The following is a 21,934-nucleotide window of genomic DNA, read 5'->3' as shown; positions in this document are numbered from 1 at the left end:
ACACTAGCCACATCCCCAGTGGAACACTAGCCACACCCCCAGTAGAACACTAGCCACACCCCCACTGGAACACTAGCCACACCCCCAGTGGAACACTAGCCACACCCCCAGTGGAACACTAGCCACACCCCCACTGGAACACTAGCCACACCCCCAGTGGAACACTAGCCACACCCCCAGTGGAACACTAGCCACACCCCCACTGGAACACTAGCCACACCCCCAGTGGAACACAACAATAGAAGACTTTCCCTTTATTTGTGTCTCTCCTTCGTTGCCTCCTAGAAACTGATACAGTACCAGCCAAAAGTTTGGAAGCACCTACTCATTACAGTTTTAAGAAATCAAAATGTATTCTACATAATGGTGAAGACATCGAAACTTTGAAATAACCAAACAAGTGATAAACAAATCAAAACGTGTTTTATATTCTACAATTAATAAAAAATAAAGAGAAAGCCTTGAATGAGTAGGTGTGTCCAAACTTTTGACTGCTTCTGTATTTTACTCCTCTTTTTCCTTCTTTCAAAACTCCTCTCTCCCTCATGTTTTCCACTTCTCCCTCCTATCCTTCCTTCTCTGTCACGTGTGCTCCCTCTCCGGCCTCTAGGTCACCAGGCTGCTTCTTTCAAAACTCCTCTCTCCCTCATGTTTTCCACTTCTCCCTCCTATCCTTCCTTCTCTGTCACTGTGCTCCCTCTCCGGCCTCTAGGTCACCAGGCTGCTTCTTTCAAAACTCCTCTCTCCCTCATGTTTTCCACTTCTCCCTCCTATCCTTCCTTCTCTGTCACTGTGCTCCCTCTCCGGCCTCTAGGTCACCAGGCTGCTTCTTTCAAAACTCCTCTCTCCCTCATGTTTTCCACTTCTCCCTCCTATCCTTCCCTCTCTGTCACGTGTGCTCCCTCTCCGGCCTCTAGGTCACCAGGCTGCTCGTTACGGCGCACACCTGTCACCATCGTTACGCGCACCCGCGCGTCATCTGACTCACCTGGACTCCATCACCTCCCTGATTACCGTCCCTTAAATATGTCCCTTTGGTTCCTTCCCCAGGCGTCATTGTTTCTATTCCAGTTTCATGTCTGTTCGTGTTTCTTGTTTTGTATTATGCTTCATGTATTATTTAAAACACTCACTCCCTGAACTTGCTTCCCGACTCTCAGCACACATCGTCACACTCTCCCTCTCCTTCCTATCCTTCCCTCTTTGGCTTCACAATAGCCATATTAAGGTCTCTGTGCATAACCATGTGCAGCAGCAGAGTAGCAGGAACTTGGAAAACTGGTCCACTGGTCAAGTGACAAAGGAACAATGCTGACTTATACACCAAACCCCTTCTCAATACCCAGAGCCATGGGAAGAGAGGGTGGGGAGAGGACGATCCATTCCATAGGATTACAGTAGAGCACGGAAGAAAGACAAGAGAAAGGAGAGGATGCTGGGATGTTGCCAGAATCCCTCTATAACCCCCCCCCCCCCCCCCCCAAAAAAAAAAGAATGTCTGAATGAAAGAAAGAGAGGGAGAGGAGCAGACACAGAAAGGATCCTTTAGACTACGAGACATTCTGTTTTATTAGAGCAGAACCAATTCTATATTGACACAGTGTGAGTTAAGGCTATTTTCATCTATCCAGGTACCTGAAGGGAGGGAAGGTTTAAGATATCTAAAGAGCATATGCAAATGAGTCAACATCTCCACTTCGGCAGCTTTGAGGTGAATGAGAAACGTGGAAGGAGGGAGGTTTCAGTTCACCCTGGTGCACTAAGGGGGTGAGGGGTGAGGGGTGAGGAAGGGACATGGAAGAGGGGGGGTAGTGAGAAAATACGGTACAATATTAAACTCCGTGTGACGGTACCTTGTAGGAGGACTCCTCCGTTTCTTCTGAAGAAGGGACTCCCTGGCCATAGAGGAGGACTGGACATGCTGCAGAAAACAGACAGAAATCACCACAGAAAGCACGAGTAAGGCATGTTTCATATCAAACAGCTTTATGTGTCCCCAGGAGTGACCAATAATGACTAGTTAAAGCTGCTGCTGTCCTCATATAACGCTACCACCAGTTAATCACTACTGCCAGCTCTCTCAAAATGACAACCCTGTACAATGTTCCAATGGAGAAGCATTTCTCCAGATACAGAACATAGCAAGGGGGGTTTCAACAAGTCAATTACACTGCGGACTGTGGTCTTCTAACCACATGAGCAGTCATCGAAAAACACATGCGCCTGCACACACACACACACACGCATGAACACGCACAGACACCACTTTGCTCTGAGAGAGTGTGTGGGTGTGTGATAACAGTTATCAGAGTCTCCTAATGCCTTTATCTGTACAGCGGGAGGGGATAAGAACTCACTCAGCTCTCTCTCTCTGTCCTACTCCCTCAAACACTTTCCCTATAGTATCTCTCTCTCTGTCTCTGTCCTACTCCCTCAAACATTTTTCCTATAGTATCTCTCTCTCTCTCTCTCTCTCTATCTCTATCTCTCTCTCTCTCTCTGTCCTACTCCCTCAAACACTTTCCCTATAGTTTCTCTCTCTCTCTGTCCTACTCCCTCAAACACTTTCCCTATAGTATCTCTCTCTCTCTCTCTCTCTGTCCTACTCCCTCAAACACTTTCCCTATAGTATCTCTCTCTCTCTCTCTCTCTCTGTCCTACTCCCTCAAACACTTTCCCTATAGTATCTCTCTCTCTCTCTCTCTCTCTCTCTCTGTCCTACTCCCTCAAACACTTTCCCTATAGTTTCTCTCTCTCTCTCTGTCCTACTCCCTCAAACACTTTCCCTGTAGTGTCTCTCTCTCTCTCTCTCTGTTCTACTCCCTCAAACACTTTCCCTATAGTATCTCTCTCTCTCTCTCTCTCTCTCTCTCTGTCCTACTCCCTCAAACACTTTCATTAATAGTGTCTCTCTCTCTCTCTCTCTCTGTCCTACTCCCTCAAACACTTTCCCTATAGTATCTCTCTCTCTCTCTCTCTCTCTCTCTCTCTGTCCTACTCCCTCAAACACTTTCCCTATAGTTTGTCTCTCTCTCTCTGTCCTACTCCCCCAAACACTTTCCCTATAGTCTCTCTCCCTCTGTCTCTCTTTCTCTCTCTCAATTCAATTCAAGGGCTTTATTGGCATGGGAAACATGTGTTAACATTGCCAAAGCAAGTGAGGTAGACAACATACAAAGTGAATATATAAAGTGAAAAACAACAAAAATTAACAGTAAACATTACACATACAGAGGTTTCAAAACAGTAAAGACATTACAAATGTCATATTATATATATATATATATATACAGTGTTTTAACTATGTACAAATGGTTAAAGGACACAAGATAAAATAAATAAGCATAAATATGGGTTGTATTTACAATGGTGTGTGTTCTTCACTGGTTGCCCTTTTCTCGTGGCAACAGGTCACAAATCTTGCTGCTCTGATGGCACACTGTGGAATTCCACCCAGTAGATATGGGAGTTTTTCAAAATTGGATTTGTTTTCGAATTCTTTGTGGATCTGTGTAATCTGAGGGAAATATGTCTCTCTAATATGGTCATACATTGGGTCATACATCTCTCTCTCTCTCTCTCTCTCTCTCCTACTCCCTCAAACACTTTCCCTATAATATCTATCTCTCTCTCTCTCTCTCTCTCTTGCTCTCTCTCTCTCTCTATCTCTCTCTCAAACACTTTCCCTATAGTATCACTCTCTCTCCCTCTCTCTGTCCTACTCCCTCAAACATTTTCCCTATAGTATCTCTCTCTCTCTGTCCTACTCCCTCAAACACTTTCCCTATAGTATCTCTCTCTCTCTCTCTGTCCTACTCCCTCAAACACTTTCCCTATAGTTTCTCTCTCTCTCTGTCCTACTCCCTCAAACACTTTCCCTGTAGTCTCTCTCTCTCTCTCTCTCTCTCTCTCTCTCTCTCTCTCTCTCTCTCTCTGTTCTACTCCCTCAAACACTTTCCCTATAGTATCTCTTTCTCTCTCTCTCTCTCTGTCCTACTCCCTCAAACACTTTCATTAATAGTGTCTCTCTCTCTCTCTCTCTCTGTCCTACTCCCTCAAACACTTTCCCTATAGTATCTCTCTCTCTCTCTCTCTCTCTCTCTCTCTCTCTCTGTCCTACTCCCTCAAACACTTTCCCTATAGTTTCTCTCTCTCTCTCTGTCCTACTCCCCCAAACACTTTCCCTATAGTCTCTCTCCCTCTGTCTCTCTGTCTCTCTCTCAATTCAATTCAATTAAATTCAAGGGCTTTATTGGCATGGGAAACATGTGTTAACATTGCCAAAGCAAGTGAGGTAGACAACATACAAAGTGAATATATAAAGTGAAAAACAACAAAAATTAACAGTAAACATTACACATACAGAGGTTTCAAAACAGTAAAGACATTACAAATGTCATATTATATATATATACAGTGTTTTAACAATGTACAATTGGTTAAAGGACACAAGATAAAATAAATAAGCATAAATATGGGTTGTATTTACAATGGTGTGTGTTCTTCACTGGTTGCCCTTTTCTCGTGGCAACAGGTCACAAATCTTGCTGCTGTGATGGCACACTGTGGAATTTCACCCAGTAGATATGGGAGTTTTTCAAAATTGGATTTGTTTTCGAATTCTTTGTGGATCTGTGTAATCTGAGGGAAATATGTCTCTCTAATATGGTCATACATTGGGCAGGAGGTTAGGAAGTGCAGCTCAGTTTCCACCTCATTTTGTGGGCAGTGAGCACATAGCCTGTCTTCTCTTGAGAGCCATGTCTGCCTACGGCGGCCTTTCTCAATGGCAAGGCTATGCTCACTGAGTCTGTACATAGTCAAAGCTTTCCTTAAGTTTGGGTCAGTCACAGTGGTCAGGTATTCTGCCGCTGTGTACTCTCTGTTTAGGGCCAAATAGCATGCTAGTTTGCTCTGTTTTTTTGTTAATTCTTTCCAATGTGTCAAGTAATTATCTTTTTGTTTTCTCATGATTTGGTTGGGTCTAATTGTGCTGTTGTCCTGGGGCTCTGTAGGGTGTGTTTGTGTTTGTGAACAGAGCCCCAGGACCAGCATGCTTAGGGGACTCTTCTCCAGGTTCATCTCTCTGTAGGTGATGGCTTTGTTTCTCTCTCTCTCTCTCTCTCTCAAACACTTTCCCTATAGTATCTCTCTCTCTCTCTCTCTCTGTCCTACTCCCTCAAACACTTTCCCTATAGTGTCTATCTCTCTCTCTCTCTGTCCTACTCCCTCAAACACTTTCCCTATAGTATCTCTCTCTCTCTATCTCTGCCCTACTCCCTCAAACACTTTCCCTATAGTATCTCTCTCTCTCTCTGTCCTACTCCCTCAAACACTTTCCCTATAGTAACTCTCTCTCTCTCTCTCTCTCTCTCACTGTCCTACTCCCTCAAACACTTTCCCTATAATATCTCTCTCTCTCTCTCTCAAACACTTTCCCTATAGTATCTCTCTCTCTCTCTGTCTCTGTCCTACTCCCCCAAACCCCCTCTCCATCTCATTCGACTGTTGCTCTATCCCCTCACAATTAAATTCAATTCAAAGGCTTAATTGGCAAGGGAAACACATGTTAATATTGCCAAAGCAAGTGAAATGGACAACAAACAAAGGGAAATGAACAATCAGAAATGAACAGTAAACATTACACTCACAAAAGTTTAAAAAGAATATAGACATCAGAAATTAACAGTAAACATTACACTCACAAAAGTAAAAAAAAATAATATATATATATATATATATATATAGACATCAGAAATGAACAGTAAACTTTACACTCACAAAATAAATGTTAAATATGTTAAATAAATATTATGGGATGTATTTACAATGGTGTTTGTTCTTCACTGGTTGCCCTTTTCTTGTGGCAACAGGTCACAAATCTTGCTGCTGTGGTGGCACACTGTGGTATTTCACCTAACAGACAGAGTTGAAGTCGGAAGTTTACATACACCTTAGCCAAATACATTTAAATTCAGTTTTTCACAATTCCTGACATTTAATCCAAGTAAAATGTCCCTGTTTTAGGTCAGTTAGGATCATCACTTTATTTTAAGAATGAGAAATGTCAGAATAATAGTAGAGAGAATGATTTATTTCAGCTTTTATTTCTTTCATCACATTCCCAGTAGGTCAGAAGTTTAAATACACTCAATTAGTATTTGGTAGCATTGCCTTTAAATTGTTTAACTTGGGTCAAATGTTTCGGGTAGCCTTTCACATGCTTCCCACAATAAATTGGGTGAATTTAGGCCCATTCCTCCTGATAGAGCTGGTGTAACTGAGTCAGGTTTATAGGCCTCCTTTCCTTGCTCGCACACACTTTTTCAGTTCTGCCCACACATTTTCTATGGGATTGAGGTCAGGGCTTTGTGATGGCCACTCCAATACCTTGACTTTGTTGTCCTTAAGCCATTTTGCCACAATTTTGGAAGTATGCTTGGGGTCATTGGTGCAGCAGGTAGCCTAGTGGTTAGAGTGTTGGACTTGTAACGCTGGTCATTCTGGCCAACTACACTATTTTTTATTAATCAGACCAGAGGACATTTCTCCAAAAAGTACGATCTTTGTCCCCATGTGCAGTTGCAAACCGTAGTCTGGCTTTTTTTATGGCGGTTTTGGAGCAATGGCTTCTTCCTTGCTGAGCGACCATTCAGGTTATGTCGATATAGGAATCATTTTACTATGGATATAGATAATTTTGTACCTGTTTCCTCGAACATCTTCACAAGGTCCTTTGCTGTTGTTCTGGGATTGATTTGCACTTTTCACCCCAAAGTACGTTCATCTCTAGGAGACACAACATGTCTCCTTCCTGAGCGGTGTGACGGCTGCGTGTTCCCATGGTGTTTATACTTGCGTACTACTGTTTGTTTGTACAGATGAACGTGTCTCCTTCCTGAGTGGTATGACGGCTGCGTGGTCCCATGGTGTTTATACTTGCGTACTACTGTTTGTTTGTACAGATGAACGTGTCTCCTTCCTGAGTGGTATGACGGCTGCGTGGTCCCATGGTGTTTATACTGTTCGTTTGTACAGATGAACGTGTCTCCTTCCTGAGTGGTATGACGACTGCGTGGTCCCATGGTGTTTATACTTGCGTACTACTGTTTGTTTGTACAGATGAACGTGTCTCCTTCCTGAGTGGTATGACGGCTGCGTGGTCCCATGGTGTTTACACTTGCGTACTACTGTTTGTACAGATGAACGTGTCTCCTTCCTGAGTGGTATGACGGCTGCGTGGTCCCATGGTGTTTACACTTGCGTACTACTGTTTGTACAGATGAACGTGTCTCCTTCCTGAGTTGTGTGACGGCTGCGTGGTCCCATGGTGTTTATACTTGCATACTACTGTTTGTTTGTACAGATGAACGTGTCTCCTTCCTGAGTGGTATGACGGCTGCGTGGTCCCATGGTGTTTATACTTGCATACTACTGTTTGTGTGTACAGATGAACGTGTCTCCTTCCTGAGTGGTATGACGGCTGCGTGGTCCCATGGTGTTTATACTTGCGTACTACTGTTTGTGTGTACAGATGAACGTGTCTCCTTCCTGAGTGGTATGACGGCTGCGTGGTCCCATGGTGTTTATACTTGCGTACTACTGTTTGTTTGTACAGATGAACGTGTCTCCTTCCTGAGTGGTATGACGGCTGCGTGGTCCCATGGTGTTTATACTTGCGTACTACTGTTTGTTTGTACAGATGAACGTGTCTCCTTCCTGAGTGGTACGACGGCTGCGTGGTCCCATGGTGTTTATACTTGCGTACTACTGTTTGTTTGTACAGATGAACGTGATACCTTGACGTGGAGGTCTACAATTAAATAAATAAGAAATAATCTGTCTGTAAACAATTGTTGTAAAAATGACTTGTGTCATGCACAAAGTAGATGTCCTAACCGACTTGCCAAAACTATAGTTTGTTAAAACAAGACATTTGTGGAGTGGTTGAAAAACGAGTTTTAATGACTCCAACCTAAATGTATGTAAACTTCCGACTTCAGCTTTATGGGAGTTTATCAAGATTGGATTTGTTTTCAAATTCTTTGTGTGTAATCTGAGGTAAATATGTGTCTCAAATATGGACATACATTTCTCAGGAGGTTAGGAAGTGCAGCTCAGTTTCCACCTGATTTTGTGGGTACTGGGTACATAGGGATTTATTATGGAAGGTTTGAGAATCACTTCCTTTTGATGGTAGTAGAATTGAAATACTCTTTTCTGGATTTTGATCATTAGCGGGTATTGGCCTAATTCTGCTCTACATGCATTATTTGGTGTTTTATGTTGCACATGGAGGATGTTTTTGCAGAATTCCGCATGCAGATTCTAAATATGTTTTTTGTCCCATCTTGGTTGGTGAGTGAACACCAGAACTCACAGCCATAAAGGGCAATGAGTTATGTAACTGATTCAAGTATTTTTAGTCAGATCTAATTGGGATATCAAATTTCATGTTCACCTTTATTTAAGCAGGTAGGCTAGTTGAGAACAAGTTCTCATTTTCAACTGCGATCTGGCCAAGATAAATCAACGCAGTTCAACACATACAACACAGAGTTACACATGGAATGAACAAACAAACAATCCATAATACAGTAGAAATATCTATATACAGCATGTACAAATGAGGTGAGATTAGAGAGGTAAGGCAATAAATAGGCCATGGTGGCAAAGTAATTACAATATAGGAATTAAACACTGGAATGGTAGGATGTGCGGAAGATGAATGTGCAAGTTGAGATACTGGGGTGCAAAGGAGCAAGATAAATAAATAAATAAATACAGTATGGGGATGAGGTAGATTGGATGGGCTATTTACAGATGAGCTATGTACAGGTGCAGTGATCTGTGAAGACCCTTCGTTGACAGCTTTGTGAAAGTTACCTGTGGCTCTGATGTTTAGGCCGAGGTAGGTATAGTTTTTATTGTGTGCTCTAGGGGCAACGGTGTCTAGAAGGAATTTGTATTTGTGATCCTTGCAACTGGACCTTTTTTGGAACACCAATATTTTTGTCTTACTGAGATTTACTGTCAGGACCCAAGCATGACAGAATATGTGCAGAAGATCTAGGTGCTACTGTAGGCCCTCCTTGGTTGGTGACAGAAGCACCAGATCATCAGCAAACAGTAGACATTTGACTTCAGATTCTAGTAGGGTGAGGTCGGGTGCTGCAGTTCCCTCGCCAATTTGTTGATAGAGATGAGGAAGAAGGTGGGGCACGATCTGCATCCCTGTCTCACCCCCTGGACATAAGGACATTTTAACCACAAACTTGTTATTTGTGTATATGAATTTTTGTTATTATTCTCTCTCTCTCTCGATATATATATATATATATATATATATATATATATATATATCCCAGATATCCCAAAAACGGTGTGTGTGTACATGTGTGTGTGTACGTGTGTGAGTGTGGTTGAGTGTGTGTTTGTACGTCACCAGCTTAGACATGCACTTGATGAGTTGCCATTGAAACAACCACGTCTCATTTTGTCTGAGAAAGAGACACGCATCTCATTTAAACTACAGAGAGCGAAAGAGGAGAGAAATGATGTGCTCAACAGGCACCTTAATCAAGCACAGAGCGACCTGCTCCTCCATCTCTTGGTCTGACCTGACAATTTGGGATAATTTAGAGGAGGGGAGAGGGCCATCACCATATCTGCTCCTCCTACGGAGTATGGATACTTTCAATTATATCACTGTCGGAACACTGACACACGCACGCACACACACACACACACGCACACACACACACACACACACACACACACACACAAGCAAGCACACACTCACTGAGTCAAACAGGCACACACAGACACACAGTCACAAACACACACGCATACAAACACACAGGCACACACACACACACACACACACACGCACACACGCACACACACATGAACACACACACATACATATACACACATATTTGTTGAGGGATGATTAAAGCATATTTCAGTCTCTCTCACCAGGAGCCTTATGAGTAACAGCCTCATTAGCATAGTCGCCTGGCAACCGTAACTACAACTTCCTTTTTCCTGTGTTGGTATTCATGTCTTTGTTTTGGACACATCCAGCTTCTAAACACCGCTATGTACCACAGACAAATCAATAGCTGGGGGAACGCCAAACAACTTTCTCCTCTTCAATGTGATATCATGTTTACCATTTAAAGGGATGAGAGCTCACTCAGTCATTTACACAGATATTCCAGGCTCGTCTGGTACAGCTCCTTATGCTCCGTCTATGAAAAAACATGAAAGAAACGCTCTATATATGAAAGAAATAGATGTGAAAGGAGGCAGATGTAGGGAAAGCAGCAATTTCTCATGAAGATGACATCTTTAGGGCTTTGATTCCTTCTCTCTCTGGAGGACAGACATTAACGTATGACCACATTATACAGTAACGTAGTGTATTATATTAAACAGTAACATAGTGTACTACAATATACAGTAACATAGTGTATTATATGACCACATTATACAATAACATCGTGTATTATATGACCACATTATACAGTAACGTAGTGTATTATATTATACAGTAACATAGTGTATTATATGACCACATTATACAGTAACATAGTGTATTATATGACCACATTATACAGTAACATAGTGTACTACATTATACAGTAACATAGTGTATTATATGACCACATTATACAGTAACATAGTGTACTACATTATACAGTAACATAGTGTATTATATTATACAGTAACATAGTGTACAACATTATACAGTAACATAGTGTATTATATGACTACATTATACAGTAACATAGTGTATTATATGACTACATTATACAGTAACATAGTGTATTATATGACTACATTATACAGTAACATAGTGTATTATATGACTACATTATACAGTAACATAGTGTACTACATTATACAGTAACATAGTGTACTACATTATACAGTAACATAGTGTATTATATGACTACATTATACAGTAACATAGTGTACTACATTATACAGTAACATAGTGTATTATATGACTGCATTATACAGTAACATAGTGTACTAAATTATACAATAACATAGTGTATTATATGACTACATTATACAGTAACATAGTGTATTATATGACTACATTATACAGTAACATAGTGTACTACATTATACAGTAACATAGTGTATTATATGACTACATTATACAGTAACATAGTGTATTATATGACTACATTATACAGTAACATAGTGTACTATATTATACAGTAACATAGTGTATTATATGACTACATTATACAGTAACATAGTGTACTACATTATACAGTAACATAGTGTATTATATGACTGCATTATACAGTAACATTGTGTACTAAATTATACAATAACATAGTGTATTATATGACTACATTATACAGTAACATAGTGTATTATATGACTACATTATACAGTAACATAGTGTACTACATTATACAGTAACATAGTGTATTATATGACTACATTATACAGTAACATAGTGTATTATATGACTACATTATACAGTAACATAGTGTATTATATGACTACATTATACAGTAACATAGTGTATTATATGACTACATTATACAGTAACATAGTGTACTACATTATACAGTAACATAGTGTATTATATGACTACATTATACAGTAACATAGTGTATTATATGACTACATTATACAGTAACATAGTGTAGTATAAGACTACATTATACAGTAACATAGTGTATTATATGACTACATTATACAGTAACATAGTGTAGTATAAGACTACATTATACAGTAACATAGTGTATTATATGACTACATTATACAGTAACATAGTGTATTATAAGACTACATTATACAGTAACATAGTGTATTATATGACTACATTATACAGTAACATAGTGTATTGTAAGACTACATTATACAGTAACATAGTGTATTATATGACTACATTATACAGTAACATAGTGTATTATAAGACTACATTATACAGTAACATAGTGTATTATATGACTACATTATACAGTAACATAGTGTATTATAAGACTACATTATACAGTAACATAGTGTATTATATGACTACATTATACAGTAACATATTGTAGTATAAGACTACATTATACAGTAACATAGTGTAGTATAAGACTACATTATACAGTAACATAGTGTAGTATAAGACTACATTATACAGTAACATAGTGTAGTATAAGACTACATTATACAGTAACATAGTGTAGTATAAGACTACATTATACAGTAACATAGTGTACTACATTATACAGTAACATAGTGTGGTATAAGACTACATTATACAGTAACATAGTGTACTACATTATACAGTAACATAGTGTAGTATAAGACTACATTATACAGTAACATAGTGTAGTATAAGACTACATTATACAGTAACATAGTGTACTACATTATACAGTAACATAGTGTGGTATAAGACTACATTATACAGTAACATAGTGTACTACATTATACAGTAACATAGTGTGGTATAAGACTACATTATACAGTAACATAGTGTACTACATTATACAGTAACATAGTGTGGTATAAGACTACATTATACAGTAACATAGTGTACTACATTATACAGTAACATAGTGTGGTATAAGACTACATTATACAGTAACATAGTGTACTACATTATACAGTAACATAGTGTAGTATAAGACTACATTATACAGTAACATAGTGTACTACATTATACAGTAACATAGTGTGGTATAAGACTACATTATACAGTAACATAGTGTACTACATTATACAGTAACATAGTGTGGTATAAGACTACATTATACAGTAACATAGTGTACTACATTATACAGTAACATAGTGTGGTATAAGACTACATTATACAGTAACATAGTGTACTACATTATACAGTAACATAGTGTGGTATAAGACTACATTATACAGTAACATAGTGTACTACATTATACAGTAACATAGTGTGGTATAAGACTACATTATACAGTAACATAGTGTACTACATTATACAGTAACATAGTGTGGTATAAGACTACATTATACAGTAACATAGTGTACTACATTATACAGTAACATAGTGTATTATATGACCACATTATACAGTAACATAGTGTACTACATTATACAGTAACATAGTGTGGTATAAGACTACATTATACAGTAACATAGTGTACTACATTATACAGCAACATAGTGTATTATATTATACAGTAACATAGTGTATTATATTATACAGTAACATAGTGTATTATATTATACAGTAACATAGTGTGGTATAAGACTACATTATACAGTAACATAGTGTACTACATTATACAGTAACATAGTGTATTATATTATACAGTAACATAGTGTATTATATTATACAGTAACATAGTGTATTATATTATACAGTAACATAGTGTATTATATTATACAGTAACATAGTGTATTATATTATACAGTAACATAGTGTATTATATTATACAGTAACATAGTGTATTATATTATACAGTAACATAGTGTACTACATTATACAGTAACATAGTGTATTATATTATACAGTAACATAGTGTATTATATTATACAGTAACATAGTGTATTATATTATACAGTAACATAGTGTATTATATTATACAGTAACATAGTGTATTATATTATACAGTAACATAGTGTATTATATTATACAGTAACATAGTGTATTATATTATACAGTAACATAGTGTGGTATAAGACTACATTATACAGTAACATAGTGTATTATATTATACAGTAACATAGTGTGGTATAAGACTGTACTAGTTGCAGACGCCTTCCACAAAAAAAAGCGCCTTTTGTTTTCCTACCAAGCTGAGTCTCACAGCTCCCTACTTTCCCCTGCGCCTGAAATAGAGAGGACTATGTTGGCGGTGTGTGTGTGTGTGTGTTTGCGGGTGTGTGTGCGTGTGTGCACGTGTGTGCGTGTGTGTGTGTGTGTGTGTGTGTGTGTGTGTGTGTTTGCAGGTGTGTGTGTGTGTGTGTGTGTTTGTGTGCGTGCGTGCGCGCCAACTAAATATTGAGCTTATGAACTCTTATCAACTTAACATCTCCAAAAATGTCAATTTCTGTGAGACTTAAATAATTGGTATGAGTAAGATTCATTGGAAAATATCTATTGAGCCTAGTGTACAATACAGCAGGTGGAGTGATAAAGTATGTGGAGTGATACAGTAGGTGGATGTTAGGTGGAGTGATACAGTAGGTGGAGTGATACAGTAGGTGGAGTGATACAGTAGGTGGAGTGATACAGTAGGTGAGGTGACACAGTAGGTGGATGTTAGGGGGAGTGATACAGTAGGTGGGGTGATACAGTAAGTGGATGTTTGGGGGAGTGATACAGTAGGTGGAGTGATACAGTAGGTGGACTGACACAGTAGATGGAGTGATACAGTAGGTGGAGTGGTACAGTAGGTGGATGTTAGATGGAGCGATACAGTAGGTGGAGTGATGCAGTAGGTGGAGTGATACAGTAGATGGAGTGATGCAGTAGTTGGAGAGATACAGTAGGTGGAGTGATACAGTAGGTGGAGTGATACAGTAGGTGGAGTGATAGAGTAGGTGGAGTGATACAGTAGGTGGAGTGATACAGTAGGTGGAGTGGTACAGTAGGTGGATGTTAGGTTTAGTGATACAGTAGGTGGTGTGATACAGTAGGTGGATGTTAGGTGGAGTGATACAGTAGGTGGAGTGATACAGTAGGTGGAGTGATACAGTAGGTGGAGTGATACAGTAGATGGAGTGATACAGTTGGTGGAGTGATACAGTAGGTGGATGTTAGGGGGAGTGATACAGTAGGTGGAGTGATACAGTAGGTGGAGTGATACAGTAGATGGAGTGATACAGTAGGTGGAGTGATACAGTAGGTGGATGTTAGGGGGAGTGATACAGTAGGTGGAGTGATACAGTAGGTGGAGTGATACAGTAGATGGAGTGATACAGTAGGTGGAGTGATACAGTAGGTGGAGTGATACAGTAGGTGGAGTGATACAGTAGGTGGAGGGGTACATTAGGTGGATGTTAGGTGGAGTGATACAGTAGGTGGCGTGATACAGTAGGTGGAGTGATACAGTAGGTGGAGTGATACAGTAGGTGGAGTGATACAGTAGGTGGAGTGGTACAGTAGGTGGATGTTAGGTGGGGTGATACAGTAGGTGGAGTGATACAGTAGGTGGAGTGATACAGTAGGTGGAGTGGTACAGTAGGTGGATGTTAGGTTTAGTGAAACAGTAGATGGAGTGATACAGTAGGTGGTGTGATACAGTAGGTGGTGTGATACAGTAGGTGGATGTTAGGTGGAGTGATACAGTAGGTGGAGTGATACAGTAGGTGGAGTGATACAGTAGGTGGAGTGATACAGTAGGTGGTGTGATACAGTAGGTGGATGTTAGGTGGAGTGATACAGTAGGTGGAGTGATACAGTAGGTGGAGTGATACAGTAGGTGGAGTGATACAGTAGATGGAGTGATACAGTAGGTGGAGTGATACAGTAGGTGGAGTGGTACAGTAGGTGGAGTGGTACAGTGGGTGGATGTTAGGTGGAGTGATACAGTAGGTGGATGTTAGGTGGAGTTATACAGTAGGTGGATGTTAGGTGGAGTGATACAGTTGGAGGAGTGATACAGTAGGTGGATGTTAGGTGGAGTGATACAGTTGGTGGAGTGATACAGTAGGTGGATGTTAGGTTTAGTGATACAGTAGGTGGTGTGATACAGTAGGTGGATGTTAGGTGGAGTGATACAGTAGGTGGAGTGATACAGTAGGTGGAGTGATACAGTAGGTGGAGTGATACAGTAGATGGAGTGATACAGTTGGTGGAGTGATACAGTAGGTGGATGTTAGGGGGAGTGATACAGTAGGTGGAGTGATACAGTAGGTGGAGTGATACAGTAGATGGAGTGATACAGTAGGTGGAGTGATACAGTAGGTGGATGTTAGGGGGAGTGATACAGTAGGTGGAGTGATACAGTAGGTGGAGTGATACAGTAGATGGAGTGATACAGTAGGTGGAGTGATACAGTAGGTGGAGTGATACAGTAGGTGGAGTGATACAGTAGGTGGAGGGGTACATTAGGTGGATGTTAGGTGGAGTGATACAGTAGGTGGCGTGATACAGTAGGTGGAGTGATACAGTAGGTGGAGTGATACAGTAGGTGGAGTGATACAGTAGGTGGAGTGGTACAGTAGGTGGATGTTAGGTGGGGTGATACAGTAGGTGGAGTGATACAGTAGGTGGAGTGATACAGTAGGTGGAGTGGTACAGTAGGTGGATGTTAGGTTTAGTGAAACAGTAGATGGAGTGATACAGTAGGTGGTGTGATACAGTAGGTGGTGTGATACAGTAGGTGGATGTTAGGTGGAGTGATACAGTAGGTGGAGTGATACAGTAGGTGGAGTGATACAGTAGGTGGAGTGATACAGTAGGTGGTGTGATACAGTAGGTGGATGTTAGGTGGAGTGATACAGTAGGTGGAGTGATACAGTAGGTGGAGTGATACAGTAGATGGAGTGATACAGTTGGTGGAGTGATACAGTAGGTGGATGTTAGGGGGAGTGATACAGTAGGTGGAGTGATACAGTAGGTGGAGTGATACAGTAGATGGAGTGATACAGTAGGTGGAGTGATACAGTAGGTGGATGTTAGGGGGAGTGATACAGTAGGTGGAGTGATACAGTAGGTGGAGTGATACAGTAGATGGAGTGATACAGTAGGTGGAGTGATACAGTAGGTGGAGTGATACAGTAGGTGGAGTGATACAGTAGGTGGAGGGGTACATTAGGTGGATGTTAGGTGGAGTGATACAGTAGGTGGCGTGATACAGTAGGTGGAGTGATACAGTAGGTGGAGTGATACAGTAGGTGGAGTGATACAGTAGGTGGAGTGGTACAGTAGGTGGATGTTAGGTGGGGTGATACAGTAGGTGGAGTGATACAGTAGGTGGAGTGATACAGTAGGTGGAGTGGTACAGTAGGTGGATGTTAGGTTTAGTGAAACAGTAGATGGAGTGATACAGTAGGTGGTGTGATACAGTAGGTGGTGTGATACAGTAGGTGGATGTTAGGTGGAGTGATACAGTAGGTGGAGTGATACAGTAGGTGGAGTGATACAGTAGGTGGAGTGATACAGTAGGTGGTGTGATACAGTAGGTGGATGTTAGGTGGAGTGATACAGTAGGTGGAGTGATACAGTAGGTGGAGTGATACAGTAGGTGGAGTGATACAGTAGATGGAGTGATACAGTAGGTGGAGTGATACAGTAGGTGGAGTGGTACAGTAGGTGGAGTGGTACAGTGGGTGGATGTTAGGTGGAGTGATACAGTAGGTGGATGTTAGGTGGAGTGATACAGTTGGAGGAGTGATACAGTAGGTGGATGTTAGGTGGAGTGATACAGTAGGTGGATGTTAGGTGGAGTGATACAGTTGGAGGAGTGATACAGTAGGTGGATGTTAGGTGGAGTGATACAGTTGGTGGAGTGATACAGTAGGTGGATGTTAGGTGGAGTGATACAGTTGGTGGAGTGATACAGTAGGTGGATGTTAGATGGAGTGATACAGAAGTTGGAGATGTATAATCAGAACTGTCCGCCGGTTGTTTTCAAGGTAATCTACTCACGTTCACATACGCCCATTCATGGACTGCCTATATCCAGATTGTATCTGCTTTATACGGACCAATATCACATGTGCACCAGCACTCAATGTGCACAAGGTGCAACGTGTGCAGTCATCACATCATCAAAAAACATGGCCGATATCGGCTGTGATTGACGGAACAAAAATCTGCCTCAGTGGCAATGCATTTTTTACATTTTTTTATTCATTTTACCTTTATTTAACTAGGCAAGTTAGTTAAGAACAACTTATTATTTTTAATGATGGCCTAGGAACAGTGGGTTAACTGCCTTGTTCCGGGGAAGAACAACCGATTTTTAACATGTTAGCTGGCGGATTCCATCTCGCAACCTTTCGGTTCCTAGTCCAACACTCTAACCACTAGGCTACCTATTACTTGAATAATGTAAAAAAAAAATTGTGCACTAAGTTGATGACTAAAGTGTCTTATTATGAATTTCCAAATCTGACTTCTCTATGTGGCTGTGTAAGGAAATGGTCATTCTGGGCCGGGCGTCAGTTAAACTGCAGTACCGAAGGAAAACTGCTACACGGTAGTACTACTACACACATCATGCCACAATTCCCCCCCCAACACTTCCACTGGTCTTTCTCAGATAAAAATGTCACAATGTCACAATTTTTTAAGTCACTCCGGACAAATTGTTGAGGTATGGTGGCATTTTACCCCAAGTTACCCTATATTTGACCCATGTTACATTATAGTAAATGCTGAGAGGCAACCCCATACTTCAGCCTATTAATTTATAGATACTATGCTGCATCAGCCCCTTGAGCTTTGTGCGTTGTACCCGAACAGCGTGACCCGCGATTTGAATTAATCTGATTGGTCAAGACATACAAAGAGCCCGCAGCAGCATTCTGTGTGTGAGTTGACAAAATCAACTTTTTTTCATTCAACTTTTTCACTCCGGATGCTTTATCTGGACGTGGTTCGTCAGGACTTCCAATAGACGAGGCTAAGTAGTAACATTAACATGACGCCTTCTAATTGCAGTCGCTGTACTCATAATATACAGGAGAACGATCTCATTTCGGCGAGGATAGCTGTGCTACAAGCCCATCTTCAGACCCAATCGTTAGGCAAGGGTAATTTCAGTGTAGGAAAGGATGAAACAGCGTCTGTGCCACCAGTAAGTACAGATAGTAACGTTAGTATAAATCCCCTCGCACGGTCCCCGCAGCCGGACAACTTTCTCATGGCTTCTGGAGGGAAACGCTGTAGGAATGTTCAACCGGTGTCGCTCATTCAGCCGACAGAAACTTTCAACCGGTTTTCCCCATTAAGCAGCGAGTCGGAGTCAGAGGCCTGTCTTCTCTGGTCTCTACTCCTCCCGTTACGGGGTCTGAGACGCCGAAGCTTCCCACCATTAGCTCTGACAAATTGAAAACTCTAGTCATTGGCGACTCCATTACCCGCAGTATTAGACTTAAAACGAATCATCCAGCGATCATACACTGTTTACCAGGGGGCAGGGCTACCGACGTTAAGGCTAATCTGAAGATGGTGCTGGCTAAAGCTAAAACTGGTGAGTGTAGAGAGTATAGAGAACATAGCTTCAGCGTGTAAATCAGCTAGAAAGATGTGTTGGCATCGAGTAATTGTCTCTGGCCCACTCCCCAGTTAGGAGGAGTGATGAGCTCTACAGCAGAGTCTCTGGGCCCCTCCCTGTTAGGGGGAGTGATGAGCTCTACAGCAGAGTCTCACAACTCAATCGCTGGTTGAAAGCTGTTTTCTGCCCGTCCCAAAAGATAGAATTTGTAGATAATTGGCCCTCTTTCTGGGACTCACCCACAAACAGGACCAAGCCTGACCTGCTGAGGAGTGACGGACTCCATCCTAGCTGGAGGGGTGCTCTCATCTTATCTACCAACATAGACAGGGCTCTAACTCCTCTAGCTCCACAATGAAATAGGGTGCAGGCCAGGCAGCAGGCTGTTAGCCAGCCTGCCAGCTTAGTGGAGTCTGCCACTAGCACAGTCAGTGTAGTCAGCTCAGCTATCCCCATTAAGACCGTGTCTGTGCCTCGACCTAGGTTGGGCAAAACTAAACATGGCAGTGTTCGCCTTAACAATCTCACCAGGATAAAGACCTCCTCCATTCCTGCCATTATTGAAAGAGATCGTGATACCTCACATCTGAAAATAGGGCTACTTAATGTTAGATCCCTTACTTCAAAGGCAATTATAGTCAATGAACTAATCACTGATCATGATCTTGATGTGATTGGCCTGACTGAAACATGGCTTAAGCCTGATGAATTTACTGTGTTAAATGAGGCCTCACCTCCTGGTTACACTAGTGACCATATCCCCCGTGCATCCCGCAAAGGCGGAGGTGTTGCTAACATTTACGATAGCAAATTTCAATTTACCCCCCAAAAAACTATGTTTTCGTCTTTTGAGCTTCTAGTCATGAAATCTAAGTAGCCTACTCAATCACTTTTTATAGCTAATGTTTACAGGCATCCTGGGCCATATACAGCATTCCTCACTAAGTTCCCTGAATTCCTATTAAACCTTGTAGTCACAGAAGATAATATTATAATTTTTGGTGATTTTAATATTCACGTGGAAAAGTCCAGAGACCCACACCAAAAGGCTTTTGGAGCCATCATCAATTCAGTGGGTTTTGTTCAACATGTCTCTGGACCTACTCACTGTCACAGTCATACTCTGGACCTAGTTTTTCCCCATGGAATACATTTTTTGGATCTTTAATGTATCAAAAATGTATTTTTGATACTGTCGCAAAGCTAACTAAAGAGCAGCATTCCCCAAGAGAGGATGGCTTTCACTTTAGCAGTAATAAATTCATGAACTTCTTTGAGGAAAAGATCATGATCATTAGAAAGGATATTATGGACTCCTCTTTAAATCTGCGTATTCCTCCAAAGCTCAGTTGTCTTGAGTCTGCACAACTCTGCTAGGACCTAGGATCAAGGGAGATACTCAAGTGTTTTAGTACTATATCTCTTGACATGATGATATGAAAATAATCATGGCCTCTAAACCTTCAAGCTACATACTGGACCCTATTCCAACTAAACTACTGAAAGAGCTGCTTCCTGTGCTTGGCCCTCCTATGTTGAACATAATAAACAGCTCTCTATCCACCGGATGTGTACCAAACTCACTAAAAGTGGCAGTAATAAAGCCTCTCTTGAAAAAGCCAAACGTTGACCAAGAAAATAAATAAAAAGTATCGGCCTATATCGAATCTTCCATTCCTCTCAATCTTTTTGAAAAAGCTGTTGCGCATCAACTCACTGCCTTCCTGAAGACAAACAAAGTATACAAAATGCCTCAGTCTGGTTTTACACCCCATCATAGCACTGAGACTGCACTTGTGAAAGTGGTAAAGGACCTTTTAATGGCGTCAGACCGAGGCTCTGCATCTGTCCTCGTGCTCCTAGACCTTAGTGCTGCATTTGAAACCATTGATCACCACATTCTTTTGGAGAGATTGGAAACCCAAATTGGTCTACACGGACAAGTTCTGGCCTGGTTTAGATCTTATTTGTCGGAAAGATATCAGTTTGTCTCTGTGAATGGTTTGTCCTCTGACAAATCAACTGTAAATGTCAATGTTCCTCAAGGTTCCTCAAGGTTCCGTTTAAGGACCACTATTGTTTTCACTATATATTTTACCTCTTGGGGATGTCATTCAAAAACATAATGTTAACTTTCACTGCTATGCAGATGACACACAGCTGTACATTTCAATGAAACATGGTGAAGCCCCAAAATTGCCTACGCTAGAAGCCTGTGTTTCAGACATAAGGAAGTGGATGGCTGCAAACGTTCTACTTTTAAACTGGAACAAAACAGAGATGCTTGTTCTAGGTCCCAATAAACAAAGAGATCTTCTGTTGAATCTGACAATTTTTTTTATTTTTTTATTTTTTTATTTCACCTTTATTTAACCAGGTAGGCTAGTTGAGAACAAGTTCTCATTTGCAACTGCGACCTGGCCAAGATAAAGCATAGCAGTATGAGCAGACAACACAGAGTTACACATGGAGTAAACAATTAACAAGTCAATAACACAGTAGAAAACAAAGGGGGAGTCTATATACAATGTGTGCAAAAGGCATGAGGAGGTAGGCGAATAATTACAATTTTGCAGATTAACACTGAAGTGATAAATGATCAGATGGTCATGTACAGGTAGAGATATTGGTGTGCAAAAGAGCAGAAAAGTAAATAAATAAAAACAGTATGGGGATGAGGTAGGTGAAAATGGGTGGGCTATTTACCAATAGACTATGTACAGCTGCAGCGATCGGTTAGCTGCTCAGATAGCTGATGTTTGAAG

At 40.9% G+C, this 21,934-nt stretch overlaps 1 protein-coding gene across 1 annotated transcript in view; it reads right to left on the bottom strand.

The window, feature by feature from the left end:
• The window catches only part of LOC110504247 (forkhead box protein N3), a 149,108-nt gene that overhangs the window by 62,975 nt on the left and 64,199 nt on the right, over window positions 1–21,934 (bottom strand). The window contains exon 4 of the mRNA XM_036962803.2: window positions 1,854–1,921. Within this exon, the coding sequence (XP_036818698.2) occupies window positions 1,854–1,921 (68 nt within the window). The remainder of the gene's footprint in view (window positions 1–1,853; window positions 1,922–21,934) is intronic.

This window comes from Oncorhynchus mykiss, chromosome 25, assembly GCF_057628025.1.
Source record: "Oncorhynchus mykiss isolate SJ-2025 chromosome 25, ASM5762802v1, whole genome shotgun sequence".
In the NCBI taxonomy this organism is placed as follows: domain Eukaryota; kingdom Metazoa; phylum Chordata; class Actinopteri; order Salmoniformes; family Salmonidae; genus Oncorhynchus; species Oncorhynchus mykiss.
Note: the sequence above shows the minus strand (reverse complement) of the source record. Positions and strands in the feature narration are given on the sequence as shown.